The following is a 16,092-nucleotide window of genomic DNA, read 5'->3' as shown; positions in this document are numbered from 1 at the left end:
GTTATTGTTAATATAGTTATTGAAAATATGGTGGGAGCTTCATAATGAATTGAATATGTAATTAGTACTTGCTCAATAAATCGATTAGCTGGTACATTAATTCATTGAATAATTGATTAGAAAAGCATCTGCGTTTTTGATCATTCCAAAAGGAGTTCAAATGAATGATATTGTTCATGGCTTCACCATGGGTTCACCTATGTGATAGTTCTAATGATACATATTTTTATTCGACATCCATTACCTTACAAATTATAATCAAACATTATCAAATGCCGATTATTAGAAACTATCACACAGTCAACATGCTAAGCCGATATAAAGAGTCTCCATTCTTGAACAGGTCTGGCCTAATCCTTCGAATCGCTTCAGGACACATGATCAATCCAAACTACATAGTTTGTTGCATGACATATCCAGCGATCTTCAAGCATTTAAGAATTCCTAGAACCTTCTGCACGATAAAGTAAATGCGGAATATCGGTAAAATATACATTACGATCCGCCATTGTATATTTAGGATAATTCCGAGTGAGATGGACTGAACTCATTTAAACATTCATATATTTTTCATTGTTTTTGTGATATATTCAATCTTGTATATATATATGTATACATTTACATTTTTGTATATAAAAATTTATATGTATATATTTTTTTCTTCTGTTTAATGTCAATGACATTTACGATGTAGTAGCTTTTTTTTAAATTTCAAATCACTTTTATTACAATTACATTCATCAAAATAATAATTATTATTATTTAAATTACAACAAATGAAATTACATTTCATCGTGCAAGAGGATCTCTCGACTGCTTCTTGCACACGCCATTTTCGTTTGCCGATCCTGCGCCGCTTCTTCGCGCCCCCGCGAAATACCACCGAACATTTAGAACCGTTTCGTCCGTGACACGCTTCTCTCGACCTTTTCGTTTCCGTTCGCGTCGCAGCACCTCTCGCATTCCTTTCCATTCTTTTTTATATCGAGGAAAGCTCGTCACTGCACGCGGTGTGTCGCGGATATCAACCCCCGCGGACGCGGACATCTTTGATGACCGCATTGGATGGCTATGTTTGGGACCTTTTTACCTCTGACCAGGTATCCAAAGCCATTTATCGAAGAGACACGCACAAAAATATAAATACAGCTTGATACAGATTTTCTTTTCATTTTGAAAATTTCCAATGAACAAGTTCTGATCAACGCAGCAAATCCTGAGACAAAGGGTTAGAAGTGTTTGGCCAAGTAAAGTGTCCAGCTAAGTACTAGTTAAGTATACATCTAAGTAGTTCCGTTAAAGAATCAGTCAAGTGAGAAACATTTAAAAATCAAGTTGAAGATTGATTTTGAACCCAAACGAATTCGGTCGGAGAATTAAATGAAGCTTCCGATAGCCCAGAAGAGAAGGTCCCAGTCACCGCCGTCCAAGGGTTAGCCACCAAAAATTCGTTAGAACCGCCTATGCGCCAGCGGTGCCGCGCGCCTCGCGTCTCCGTCGACAAACAATTCCGCGGAACAATGTAACCTTTCGTGCCTCTCGGTTTACGAAACCGTCACGTTGCGTTCTCCGTTGAAGCCGGTTATATCAATGTAATGCATATTCATTCGCACCTCGCTTAGTTGAACGTTGATCCGCGCAGTTGGTCCGTTGCGTGTCGATGGGATGCGTTGTTTCTTCGCCAGCGCGCGTCTAGGTAAACAATCATTTAAAGATCGAGGACACCGGTCAGAATGGCGAACGCTCACGGCAATCGTGTGTTTTTTCCGTGTTCTTCGCAGAAATCCTTCCGGCGGATCCGGGCTCAGCGAGACGGGATCTTTGGACCGGGCAAAGGCCGCGCTCGAGCGCAGGAAAAAGGCCGAGGACGGCGCCGGCAACCCTATCCTCTGCAGGGTCGAGGTGACCAGGCCGAATCCCGACTCACTGATCGACGAGCTGATAAAAGCAACAAATCTAGAGCAAACGGATCTCGAGAGCTCCGAGAGTACGTATCTAAGTATATTATACAGATTTCATCAAACGTGATACAGGGTGTACTACTAGGACGTCATTTGATGGCTAGGCCGCGGAATTCGGCTGATCGATCAGTTTTCATTTTTTCTCGGGCAATTTTCTGTTGACTTTGTTTCTTCATTACTGATATTTTCGATCGCTGTTTTACTACTTGGCAGTACGGTTATACGTAGCCAATGAGTTCTGCTACACAAGTCATCTCCCAACTGTATCTAATAACTGGGACAAGGTGTTGAAGGTGGAAAAGAAACTCGAGAAGGAAATCTTTATAGTGCTTAATAAGTTCTATCGTAGTGTACCTTCTTTATAAATAAAATTGTTTTTTTTCCGCGAAGAAAGAATTAAGATATTATTGAGAGTTGATCATTTATTAAGACAGACTTTCATTTATTAAGACAGTCAAATGAAGAAATTAATCTGTATGCAATCGCTTTTTTTTTCAATTAACTCAGGACATTTTATCTTGTCATTGTTAGTTAAGTAATAGATGATGGTGATACACAAATATGTACACGTTTTTACCGGCACTTACTACATCACACATGACAAGTAAAATCAAGTAACACTTTATGTTGACGGAGCAACATAAGGTAAAATTGAAATTGAAAACTCGCTGAAGAAACAAGCTTACAAATGATCAACGTGGCAATTCACGTGCTCGCATTTGAACAGTTTTTCCTTCTCTTCTATTTGCGATGCATTTATTTTCAAATTTACAGTTTCATCTTTCACGATGACGTATGTTCGTTTTTGTAAGAGCGATAGTGCAACTAGCACTTTGCATAGTAACGCAAAGTAACATTGTAAAGTAACATTATGAACATAAGTGCAAAGTTTAAGTATCGACAAAAGAATTTTAAAGATTATCCATTCATTTTGTAATTCTTTGATTCATCCTTCAGTTAATAAAGGAATTCATTTGTCCTTTAATCAGCCTCATAAAAATAGATCATTCCATAAAATCATCAACAAGTGCATTAGGTAATTTTATTGCGATCGATGTAGTATAACACCTGTTGAGCAATTATACGCGATCTATTCCTCTCAATCACATGCCGCACGGAACAACTATTACAAAGGAATCGGAGAACGGAAAACATAGTCTACGTCGAAAAAAACATGAATAATCATATTACGAGTCATTATATCGAATATTATTATACGTTGTAGCATGTTTCATTGCATATCAATTTAGAGGAAACTGGCGATAGGTTACATCATTAACTAAGATAATTAAATTCTTTTTTTCCGTTTATTAAGAAAATTTCTTCGATTTTATTACGTCTAATATTAATAGCATTGTTACAAAATACAAACATTAATAAAATGTAATATTCTAGTATTGTGTAACAATACAATACATCTAATATTACATCAACACTCTAATAACTCTTATTTAAACAAGGAAAATCGTTAACATTCCTCGCTCGTATCTGTTCCAGTGACCGGGCTCCAACTGTTTATCAGGAAAATCAGTCCTCCTTGATTCTATAATAATAATACCACTATATAACAATGTGACATATCTATCATTAACTCGACATTTTAATTTTAATTTAAACAAGGAAAATCGTTAACATTCCTCGCTCTGTTCCTCGTATCTGTTCCAGTGACTGGTCTCCAACTGTTCATCACGAAAACCAGTCCCCCTTGATTCTATAATAATAAATACCATTATACAATAATTTAACGTATATCATTAATTCAACATTTTAATTTCAATTTAAACAAGGAAAATCGTTAACATTCCTCGCTCGTATCTGTTCCAGCGACCGGGCTCCAGCTGTTCATCGCGAAGGACGGCACGACCGCACTAGGTAGCCACGAGGTGAAGAGCCAGATGCCCGCCGGTGTGTTCAAGCAGGTGGTGATGGAGGAGAACAACAGGTAACACGAAGCTAACACGACGAGGAGGCAGTACGCAAGACAATCCAGCGCCACGTTCTCGTTGGCCCTGGTGCCAGAGCTCGTCTACGAGGCCTGCGAGCCCCGGTAGTCGCCGAGAGGGGATCAACGATGCTGGACGAGGGAATCGTCCCGGGACCGGAGGAGGAGGAGGAGAAGGAGGAGGAACAAAATGAAACCGCCGATAACCCGGGAGACAAAGCGAGAAAATAACGCGTTGCCGAGCTTCTTGTGCCCAGATAATTTTCAACGGAGGTTTTCTCTCCTTCGTTTACATTTCCGCGCGTAGAAGAGCTGTAGCGCCCCTCGGGGCGCGTGTTTCCGTTGCCTCGCGTCAATCGACCGGGATCACCGAACTGTTTCGCTGATCGATCACGCTCAAAGCATACCAATTCTCTGTCGTCCAGACATTTCCCCCTTTCCCCTTTTTCCTCCTCTTTTTTGTACCGCCTCAAAGAAGCTCGAGAACAAGTCGCCGCCGCAGCTAGGTCCGTTTCAGGCTCGTTCTTCGGCACGTTCGATTCGGCCACCTTCGAGTCAGCCCTTTCTTTTTGAAGGGGGTACTTTATGAGTGATAATCGAATCGGACGCGGCGTGTTGGGCGCATGTTTCGACTCGTTTGCTACCGCTGATCATTTCAGCTTCGAAACTATTGCGAAAGTAATCAACGTCTTATCCTATGGTTTCTTGAATATCTGGATAATCTGGATAGCTTTGTTATTAATAATTTACCAGGAAACAAAGGAAATTTTCGGATCTATCTGTATCCACCTTCAGTGCAGAACGTAACAATGAATAATAGAAAAGTAATGTTTAATTTGGATTCGGACGATGGGGAAGCAAACTCAAGCACAAATAGCAAGATTAAGTTTCAAACGCATTGACTTTGTTCATTCTAAATGGCGAACGCGTGGTTCGCTATCTGATTACACGTGTACTTTGAATTTTGATTTCAACACTTCCTCTTGTATACACGTAGCAAATCTTCATGGAAAAGGGGACGATTGCTCAGTGTCTCGTTGATCCCTTGTTCAAATAGGCGAAATTCGTCATTGACTATTTTCTCTGTAGCTGTTCTCGCAATGGACACATCTTAGTGGAATATTCACTGAGCATTCGTAACGCGGCAAACAACGTTTGTCGCTAACTTCCAAAGTATTAGGTAATCAAACGAGTTCATGCGATTCCGTGTCATTTTAAGTTCCTCGATGCGATACATTGCAGCAGACGATTATAACCGTGACAAAAATCAGCGTAATCGGCTGATCCTTCCTTTACACTACGGGACAAATAAACAGTTTCGTTTATCAAATCGACAATTGCTTCCCGAAACGTCGGTCTCCTCATAAATGCACGAAGCATCGTAAGCAGTAGTAGCGAACGTGTTGAAACAACGAGATTTCGGGACTGACCTCGCGAACGAACACCGACGAAGAGGCACAACGATTGTCCCGTGGCGAGCGAACGTCACGTTGGTCGACCGACCGAGTTCGCAGAAAAAATCGCGTGACCGTGCAAAAAGCGAAAGGTTAAGTGTAGAACATAAAAAGGAACGAAAAAATAACTAATTTCCAGGGAAAAACGAAATTTACATTGTAAACTCTCCTGCCTGTGTTCACGATTCCTTTGTCGCCCGCGGTGTGACGGGTCGTCGTCGACGAACGTCGGACAAGCTATATTTTTTATCAGCATTGTGACTTCTTGCCATTTTGTTCTTATCATTTCCTCTCGCGTCTATAGACCCGGCGTTATCGGTGTGATATTGCTGTGATGTAATACAACAATAGAAAGTCGCGGAGCTGGCAAAAAGTCGTCCATCTGTTTCGAGCCTGAAAAGTATGTCTACCCGTCGAACGATCCCGCGAGCCGCGTCGATCGTCTTTTACGTACAAAACAAAGAGAGCGAAACGATTTCCTTATTTCTCCTTTCCACTCTCTCTGTCTCTCTCTTTCTCTCTCTCTCTTCTCTCTCTCTCTTTCTTTGTTTCTGTATTTCCCGTTCATTCCCTCCTTGTTTTTTACGTCGAGCGTCCGCATATCGTTCAAGGTACAATATTAATATATTACCTAATGCAAGCGATCACATGCGTATACAGATGTATGTTAATTGTCAATCGGTTCTTCTATTCGTTTACGGCGAACCGTCGTCGGCATCCGACGGGACATGCGTATGTATTTATTTTTACTCTCGGATTCGCTCTACTTTATAGTATTTCCATGTAATATATATATATATACGTATACAGATTTTGTCACGCGGTCCATATCATCTCCTTTTCGTATTCTCAGCGCTCGTCGTCGAGCGTGACGTTTCGTTCGACGAGGGTCATTGTTCGTATCGCGAGAGAAATGTGAGAAAGCGTCATCGTTCCGCGTCGAGGGGACTCGCCGATTGAGCCGTTCATTAGCGAACTGATCAATTCCACTTTTAAAATTTTGTTAACTTTTAGTACTGAACTTACGGAATTTTATTTAAATCTTAGCCTACGTAATTTAAGTATGTTTTCCTACTTCTTATCTTCTAGAATTAATCATTTTTAATCAGATGAACGGCTCAATCGCACCTCCTCCGCCCGCTCCTCAATCTTTGTCACGCTGACTGTCACTAGAATTTCGAGCGTTCTGTATGTTACACATTTATTCTTTCATGGCAAAGATAAATGGTATTAGAAACAAGTATGAATAATTTAACGAATAATTCTTACATTATTATCTAATTACGAGTCTCCTTATTGTAATTATTTCGAGGCATATCAGAAGTCGAAGTAAATTATAATTATTATTGTATTGGCCAATTGATACTTGACAGTCAGCGTGCCATGTCATCTACTTCAACCCCACCCTCCGATAACCTGCTATAATTCAGATAGACACTCCGAGTCGGTGGAACGAGATTCACCAGCAAACAGTGCCACATTATTTAATTCTCGAGGCTGGACGTTTTCCGTCATATTATTGTCTAATCTTCATAATCTTCTCTCTCCTTCTATCTCTCTCTCTCTCTCTTTGTCTCTACCTATCTGCCTGTCTATCTTTCTCTCTCGCGCCAGTACCATCTCCACTCATCACCCAAAAAGAAAAAATTGGAACTAGCTCGCCTTCGGTTTTTTGTTTCCGGTTGTGATTGACGGCTGCATTAGCGACTCGTTGTACATATAGTCGGTAGTTATTGTTGCATAGATAAAACGGCTGACGTGCGCGTATAGACTGGATGGAAGGGACGCAGGGGCAAAAAGTTTCGAACGGCACGCAACGGTCACGCGGAACAAGATCGAACGGCCGTGACAGATTCAATATTCAGGATTGTTGATGATCAAAAGAAACAGACTGACATTATTCGCTCGACAAGAGTCCGATTGGAACTGAAATGGTCATTCGATTTTGCTTTTCGAATTATGATGTATATAGGCGTAAAGGAGCCATTAAAATGTGTAAGATTAGGGGGATCGGTTCGTGCCATTCGAGACGAGCGGTGAGCGCATGCGGAAGTTGATTTGGTAATTATAAAAAGGCTCACAGATTCTAATGAGGTTGAAATACTTTGTCCAAGAAGTGATTTTGAACAAATTTTCTCTATAGATATTAACCCCTTATCCTACGATTTATTCTTGACTATTTCGCCATCGATAATTTATTGAAAAAAAAGAGAAAAATTCTGGGGTCATTCTATACCTACGTTTATTCTAGAATAATTGATAACAGAGGAATAATATTTAATTGGAATTCACAAGAATCGGGTGATACGTATACTTACCAAATTCGGTTTAAAATTTTCATCATGAATCTGGCGCTTTATCATAAGACAAGGGGTTGAACGTAATAAAATCATTAGACGCTTGTCAAATATATTTCTACGAATATCTCGGAATCCAACATTCAACGGTAACGTTTACAGAGGAAAGTTACCGAGAATCGTAACTTTGACAGCATGTTTCAAGGTCATTGAAGTCGATGGGCGGCACCTTTTTCTATATAATTACCGGCGACATTTTTGTTTGGTGAACGACTGAACGAAACTTTGCGTGCCTCGGGCGAAACCCGCTGTATCTCTTCCGTCCACGACCGCGGCGTTTTTCCCAGGAGGACTTCTCGACGAGGAGCCTTGTAGAGAGCAAACATCGAGAAACACGTGGGAATACACCGTTTCTGTGTATATAAGGTGTGTCCGTACGAAATATCTCGGGAAGAGCAGCGTATAAACTTTTAGCGGCGCGGGGACACCGAAAGTAAGAAAGGCGAAAAGCGATAAAGAAAAACGATGAAAACGATGAACGAAGAATCAAAGAGAGAATCGAAAATCGAGCGCGTTGAACTGTCTCTCCCTGGAGATCCTCGCGATCAGCCACCTCCCTCTATCCGTAACCCTCCTGATTCCGTGTAGAGTTAAACAAAAAAAAAAAACAAAACGACGCAAGAAAGAGAAAACGAAAACACAAAAAAATGAATAAGTGAGGCGAGAAAGTGTGAGAAGCTAGTAAAAATCTCGTGTGCACAAAACCGCTTTCGCTCCAAGAGTCAGACTAGCCCGCGACCACCCCTTGGTTTCCGGTCACGGAACGCTAGGACCAGAGAATCAAAACGAATCCTGTAATTCTGCATGTTTGAAAGGTCCTCGTGTTCAGTCGCGATCGAGAACCGCGATCGTTATCAATGGGAAAACAGCGTTTCCAACTGAATCCTTACATCGCTGCGACGGTTGTCCACGACTCCTCGATTTCGTCCCCGTTCTCAGAGATTCGGGGCTCTCGAAGTTGGCTAGCGATCGAGTTTTGGGACAGACAGGAGCTTTAAATTCTTTGGGACTGCAATGACAAATTGGGATTCGATTGCTCCTACGGTCTACAGTATCGTCTTGGAATCTATAGAATTGACTTAGAAGGTGTACAATCATTTTGTAATGGAAAGTTTCAGTTCTTGGCAATTATAGTGAAAATTTTGGACCTACCTTAGCAACTATATCATCTTGAAGAGGAAACTTTAGGTTCGTGGGAATTATAATGAAAACTTGAGATCTACTGTATTGCCTTAGCAACTATATCATCTTGAGGTGGAAACTTTAAGTTCTTTGCGACTATAATAGACAATTTAGGTTCGGTTACCTTGCGGTGTCACCTTGAAAGCCACAGCCGAAAGCTAAAATAAAATATTCAGTTTTAATCACTTCGAGAACAGTCCCCGTCCGTCCCTAATCTGTTAACACGGATCAAGCTGAAAAATCAAACTGACGTTTTGTTCGACATTCCTGTAACCGTCTCCGCGAAGGTCATAGCTAAGATGCTGCGCGTAGAAACCTGTATTTGGGTTAGATGATGACGGTAGTTTAAGGTCACCTCGCCAGCTTTCGTGCTCCGAGCAAAGAGAACGGGGGATATCCTAAGGACCCGGCTCCGGGGATCCCCGAGTGGGGGTACGTGACATACGGACGCGTCTTTCGGCGACCTTGAGTGGTCAGTATCCTTTGTCCCCGATACAACTGAAATCAGATCCTTGGACAACTTCCACTTTTCGTCTAGGCCGACTCGTAACCTTGCGAACCCCGTGAGAATTTCGCGTCAGAGAGAAATTGTAAATAGCAATACGACCGGGGAACTTAGAGCCGGGATCATCGAGATCATCGAGAACCTCGGACTCCCGTCGTCACAATCTCCCCTCTTCGTCCTCCTTTTCCGAATTTCTTCTTTTTCTACCTACTTTTCATTACGAGTATCAGTATTTTCATATTCTCATCCGACGCGTACCGGTTTTGGGTTTGTCGTGCGAGCCGCTCGAAAATTGCGTAATTCGGGAAGCACCGATCTTTCTAGCGACGCGCTCTATTTTTTCAGGATACGAGCGATTTTTCATTTTGGACGAGGCGCGTTGTCTAATCGATCGGGCTTCCTCGTTGGCTTCCCTTTTTGCGTTTGTAATTACACACGGTGACTCGACGGAGTTCTGTTATGATTTTTAACATTTTTCTGTGATATTTCATCGTTTCTGATACGCCATTAATCGCCTGGGTTGTTTATTCCCTTGGTTCGCAATTGGATCGTGGATATGTATGAAAATTCACATTCTTGTTGGTAGCTTTCAAATGGAATTTCCTTGACGAATAGTTCCTGTAATCATTTTAGAAATAATCTGCGAAGGTATTTTATTTTAACAAATCTTCGATTATGCTATTTTATAAAGATTACCATCGAGTAAATTTAAACTTTCGACGAAAGTTGAATTTTCTTTGAATTATCAACGACGAAACAATTGCAACCAGCACATTTGAAACCACGAGGCAAGGGGTTAACTGACTAAATATGGCGGCTCGCCGTGGCGAGTCACTGTCTTCAACGCGTGAACCACTCGCGAAGCACTCGGACGTCGAAAGAAGTGTCCTTTGGATTCTTCGCGCGTGGTTCGCTCGTGGAATTTTTTGAAATCGTCAGTCTAATTTGCTGAGAGACAGTTACAACGGGCAGTTTATTCGTTGAACGGCCGTGAAGGCAGGTTTTGTAACTTGTCGCCCGGTTAGAACTGTCCAGTTTATCTCTCCCCGAAATTCCAAGGCGAGACTCGAGCGTCGCTCGCGCGACACATCGTTGATCGATGCCCCTAATTATTTCAATCAATCCTGAGATCCCTCTCCTTGCAGGATTTTTCCACTCATTTTCATGCGTCTGAACACGTGGGTGCGTGCGTGTACGCACGCGTCTCCTCCATCCCTCTATCTTTTCTTCCTGTATTTTTCCCCCCATTTTTCCACCCCCCCCCCTTTGCCCACGTTCTCATCCAGCGGATATTAACGTTGTGATATTTTACAATATTGTAACGATTACTCGTTATCGTCTCTGTGTATTATTGAATTGTATTATAAAACGATTCAGCCTTTGATTTCGGAACTGGCTTCTAGACGGCCGCCGAACGGGACAGCGGCACCCCGTCGGCGCCGCGGGATTCCGTGTTTTCAGTCTTCAAATCTTTTTTTTTCTGATTTACTCATTGTTGACGTTTGTCTGGATCCTTTACTTTTGTGAGATGGACGCGAAACTACCATGTGCTGATAATAACACTTGGAAAATCAGAACTCGGCCTGTGTCTTTTTCTTTTTGTCCACCTGTCGTTCTAGCTTTTAAGATTCGGTTCGAGTGGAAAAGTTTCATTCGAAAAGCTGTAGATATTATTAATGGTATGATTACGGAATAATGAATCTAGAACATTTCCATCTATGAATTCACGCATTTTCTGCGAATATAATCAATAGCGTAATCAAGGTATAATGAAAGTAGAATATTTTTGTTTGTGAATTAATAAATTAGGTTTTCTAACAATTCGATAGTTCCATGTTTAACGAGAAAAGATTCTACACGATACGTTTTGAAACGTTCGCCGTCTGCTTTGTTGTAAGTTCCAAAATTTTAACATTTAAAATTATCCAATTTTAAATTTTAACCCTTTGCACTCGAGAGGTGAATCTCACTCACCACTTGATTTCAGTAAAACTATAAAATTAAATATTCAATATTATACTACGTATAATGCATCAATTTGAGAAATGTTGAAATAAAATAGTTTTGTTGCTCGATGTACGTGTGATTTCTCTTCGAGTTAATTTCACAAAATATCGTTTTTATTTCATCATCAGATGTTAAAATATTTCTAGTGAAAAACTGCCGAGTGCAAAAGGTTAATTTCAACAATTTCAAATCTGCAGAACGATAAGTAAATGTCGCTTGACCCAACAAAATTACAAATCTCTTGGAATATTCTAATTTAACATTCTCAAGAAACCAAGGTGACTAGGAAAGTTTTATGCTCTTAATTTATGCATCGTGCCTAGGCTTGTGCTGACCCTCACCCCCTTGTTTACGTAACTCCAAATTCGTTAATTATTCGCGGTTGCTTTTATGAAATAAACGAACACGGCTAGATTGAATTATATTGTCGAAGATAACAATCACGAAGGTGTTGCGTGAATATCGTGAAGCTAGTTCGGTAAGATTTTACAGCCGTGAAGGTCTCGACGGGAATTAACTCCAATCAATTACAAGGGTCGTTAACATTTTTATAGAACATTCCTAGAACGATTCCACCCGATGACACTCGTGATTAGGATAAACGAAGGTTCATTGACTCTTCAGATAAATTCGATACACGAAGTTCTTCGGAAAGTTTCTAGCCGTGTTTGTGTTTATTCGCCCTTCCCTTGAAACACATGAAAGATGGGCGATCCCTGGATCATTGGATCATGTGGCAATTTGATCGTTGAAATAAGATACACGAGAAAATCATTTCAAAACAGAAACTCTCTTAATTTTGCTTATCTTTCTCATGGATCAAACAAAAATCAATTCGTCGTGTCAACTTATCAATGTCAGTGTCCAACTATTCAAACATTTCGATATTAATAAAATACTAAACATTTAGATATTCTTCCAAAATTTCCATCGCCCATATTCAAGTGATAGCAATCAAAGTTCTAATATCGTATACCGAATAGTTCTCTAAAATAAAATTTTAACACGTTGAGCGCCGCACGATTTTGCCGAGACAAATGTAGAAAATGAAAATAATGTAATGTCAACTTATGTAATTGAATTACGTTGTTATGATTGCAGGTTTGAATTGTTGAATATCAGTTCATTAAATGGTATTACTTATAATATAGAAAAGTTTTCAAGCAATCATCGTTTAATCGAATGAATTATAGTAATTCGATTCAGTTGAGATCACCGGTGACTCCCATGGCATCCAACGTATTAACATTGACCATCGAGGATGCTACTGTAAGAAATACTACAAGGTGAATACTCGGGGAACACCACTGAATGATGCTTTCAATAACGTATATTTCAATACTGTTTTATACAAGACTTCCTGTTTTACGTGTTCTATACGAGGACTCGCGCGAGTCCTCTTCGTCACCCTTTTTGAGGAGGATCGATCCTTCCCGTATCAAACCTCACCCTCGCAAAATCGCTAGCTTTTCCTAGGAACGTCGACAGGAAAAGCATCCTTGTCCTCATCTGCCTATCCCTTGATGCAACTCCAAGTCTGCACAGTGTCGGCCATAGTATTGTACATTCCCGGCCCTCAAAATGTTGTCTATTGCCCGGGATCTTGTCGACGCCTAGACAGATTTTCAACGTTTCGTACACTGCTTGATCGATCGACATTGACATGATTGATTCAGGTATGTATCTCACATCGTACTGCACGACCTCACACACCGCCGGAAACCATAGGACACGCGACACCGCGGCCGTTCTCTGATTCATCGGTGGATGTGTCGCGAGGAAAATCGATCTCCGAGAACCAGGAAGAGGAAACCGCTTACTTTCTCTGCCGCGGACGAGTCCGCTGCTCTCTGACTTAACATCCGTCTGTCCGTCCGTACGGGACCGATACCGATACACGCGTTTCACGAATGAGTGTTATGCGAGCGCTTTCACGGTTGCAATTCGCCGCCGTCACGTTCGAACGAAAACAAACGAACTCGTAACCAGAAATTAAAAGGGTCTAGAAAATATCTGTTTGAAATTTATTTATCGATACTGTATTGCGATTCTGCATTTCTTTCAAAATCGAAAAATAACAGTTACAGAATCGTTATAGTACTGGATCTAAAGGACTAGAATCGAAACCGATTTATCTGATAACAGTTGACTGTACTTCGGTTCTCCATAACTGTTTCAAGAACTGGAACCGATATCATAATTGTTTTCAACCCTTCCTAGTAACATTCTTATAACGCACCAGTAACGTAATACGAAGGATCTCGAGGAAACTAATTGTTCGCGAAAAGTCGCGACTGTGATAACGGTACTTTGTACCAATATATCAATAATATTGCTTTCTTTTATGTTAACTTCTAATGTAAAAAATGAATAGTTTCATTTCTTTTAATCACCGATGTAGCTTTTTTCAGTTACAGTTAACTTTTTAATGCCCTTTCCGGAAAACCATTACAAAATATATTATTAAGTAAAATGAAAAACGGTGTTACTTAAAGGATGACTTAATACTTTAACGTTAAGACTACTGGATTACATAAAAATGCACATGAAGAAGTCATTAAAGTTGGAATTATATATATATGAAATGTTATTCTAACGCTGACACAAAAAAACGTTTGAACTTTAGAATTAATCACTTACTTATTGACCGTAATCCATTAGACATAATCAATAATACAGATGATGGAATTTTTTGAAAATACATTAAAAAGATCCATTCGGTCAAAATTATTTTACTTGTTGTGTAACTCTAGCACTGCAACGTGCTAGTCTATCTTTTATCCGCCATTATCGTTTTTTCGATCGGCTCTAACTCAGCAATTATCCCTTTGCCTGCACCGGAAAAGATGTCCTTTTGCCATCGAACATAGTTGTCCAGACATTTCCAAAGCCTCGCCGGTGTACAGATTATTAACATTCAGCCATAAATCTCGTCGACCTCTGACATCATCGGATCAATTTAGATTCTGAGCCGACTGACAGTAAAACGATTTTAGTGCTGGATTTGCATGTCACCGGCGACACGAACGTATTCTCGCAAGAACATTAGAGAAACCATAAATCCGAATTGTTTTCCGTGGATACATCTCGATTGCGAAAATTCGGACGGCCGTGCGGCGTGCGGGTCAAAACAAAATGGCGGCCGCTGCGTACAGCCCGCTCGATCCACCGAGCGTTGAAAATTCGTCGCGGAGAAAAAAGTTTGCGATTTGTTTATACCAAAATAATTCATGTTAATTGCTACCCTCATAAATATGGTGATCGTTCGTCCATATCGAAATGTTATTGACTAAGAAACTTCTTTTTGTAGATCAAGCATTAGCGATCCTAATCTGATAATGTCACCAATTACACGATAAAACAGTCGTCGATCTTTTTTCTACGATTTTCTTCTTTTGTACTTTTTTCTTTCCTGTATGTTATTTTGTTCTTTCTGTATATATTCTTTCCTTGATTTTCCATGTCAATCTTCTTTCTATGAATGGTGGTATGCATAATCGAAGGAATCGAATTATGGAGATTGCACAATAAAAGAATGACATGAAGAAATGTCAACGAGGGCAAAAAAAGGAACTAACGTCACTTTAGCGGGGCATCAATAAACCATTATCCAGTATTAGCAATGGAAGCATATCAATTAGTGGCCGTGATAATATCAAAGCTCTAGCAAAGATGATGCTGAATTGTATGCGTCAATCGAATGTTCTTCTCCCGCTTTATTATTTATATAAGCGTTAAAATCGTAGTGATTCATACGGTAATGTTCGAATACAAAACGTACATATTTTTGCTAACGTCATCTCGGTATTATACCGCTTTTTTCATGCGGTAATGACTTGTAAATGGTCTATCATGTATTTCTCTCAACAGAAGAAACAAACTTGTATGCGTAGACTAATCATGACTGTTTTATTTCACGCATGAATCTTACGAACTAGTTTTCTAGAAAAAAATCCTACTCGGAATTCTAGTTCAGGAGGATAAAAGCGATGAAATCTTCCGAGAGACATTTACTCTTTTCGACGTTTCGTGAAACGATCTTCTATCCAGAATTCCGAAAACACCAGGAAATAATTTATTGCCCGTGCGTTTTCGATAAATACGCTCCCGAGACGGATCGAAAAAAACTCGACGCAAACGTCATTATGGGGCAGCAATTAACGTCACCCGCGAATTTGCGTAAATTTCGACGGAGTCGTCGGTTTCCTGACTGAAATCTCATTTGAGAGTCGCGTGTCTTTTATTATTATTCGAAGTATTGGTTAACGCTTTGCACTCGGAAGGCAACTAAGAATTGGCTCTCTGATACCGCAAAATTCTAATGTTTAGTATTCAATATTATAGTATTATAATATTAAATTTTGTGCGATGTAATAGATGATACATGAGATATTGAAAAAAGATGGTTCATAGTAAAATTATATTTTGAATTTGACTATTGAAAAACGTCACCGCTGTTTCGTCAGAAATTGAAGAATGCATATAGCAATAGAGCTTTCGAGTGTAAAGAGTTACTTTAAGATCGATGACGTAATGGAAGAAATAAATGTATCAATGAGTGTTACGTTAAATATGTAGATTGCATCAGCATTTTAACTATTTGCACTCGAAAATCTTTCACAACATTCTGTCATATTAACCAATCAAAAAGCATTTATAAATTAAGAAACAAAGCTATTTTATT

General features: G+C 40.1%; 1 protein-coding gene across 4 annotated transcripts in view; it reads left to right on the top strand.

Moving 5' to 3' along the window:
- Positions 1-10,982, top strand: part of LOC116430580 (early estrogen-induced gene 1 protein) — an 88,687-nt gene extending 77,705 nt beyond the window's left edge. For all 4 annotated transcript variants that reach the window (XM_031984916.2, XM_031984918.2, XM_031984917.2 and 1 more), the window contains 2 exons: positions 1,782-1,987; positions 3,786-10,982. In XM_031984916.2, the coding sequence (XP_031840776.1) occupies positions 1,782-1,987; positions 3,786-3,907 (328 nt within the window). In that variant the 3' untranslated portion in view covers positions 3,908-10,982. The remainder of the gene's footprint in view (positions 1-1,781; positions 1,988-3,785) is intronic.
- Positions 10,983-16,092: the final 5,110 nt, after the last annotated feature.

The sequence above is a fragment of the Nomia melanderi genome, chromosome 11, assembly GCF_051020985.1.
Source record: "Nomia melanderi isolate GNS246 chromosome 11, iyNomMela1, whole genome shotgun sequence".
Taxonomy (NCBI): domain Eukaryota; kingdom Metazoa; phylum Arthropoda; class Insecta; order Hymenoptera; family Halictidae; genus Nomia; species Nomia melanderi.
The sequence above is the reverse complement of the archived record's forward strand: the minus strand, read 5'-3'. Positions and strand labels throughout refer to the sequence as shown.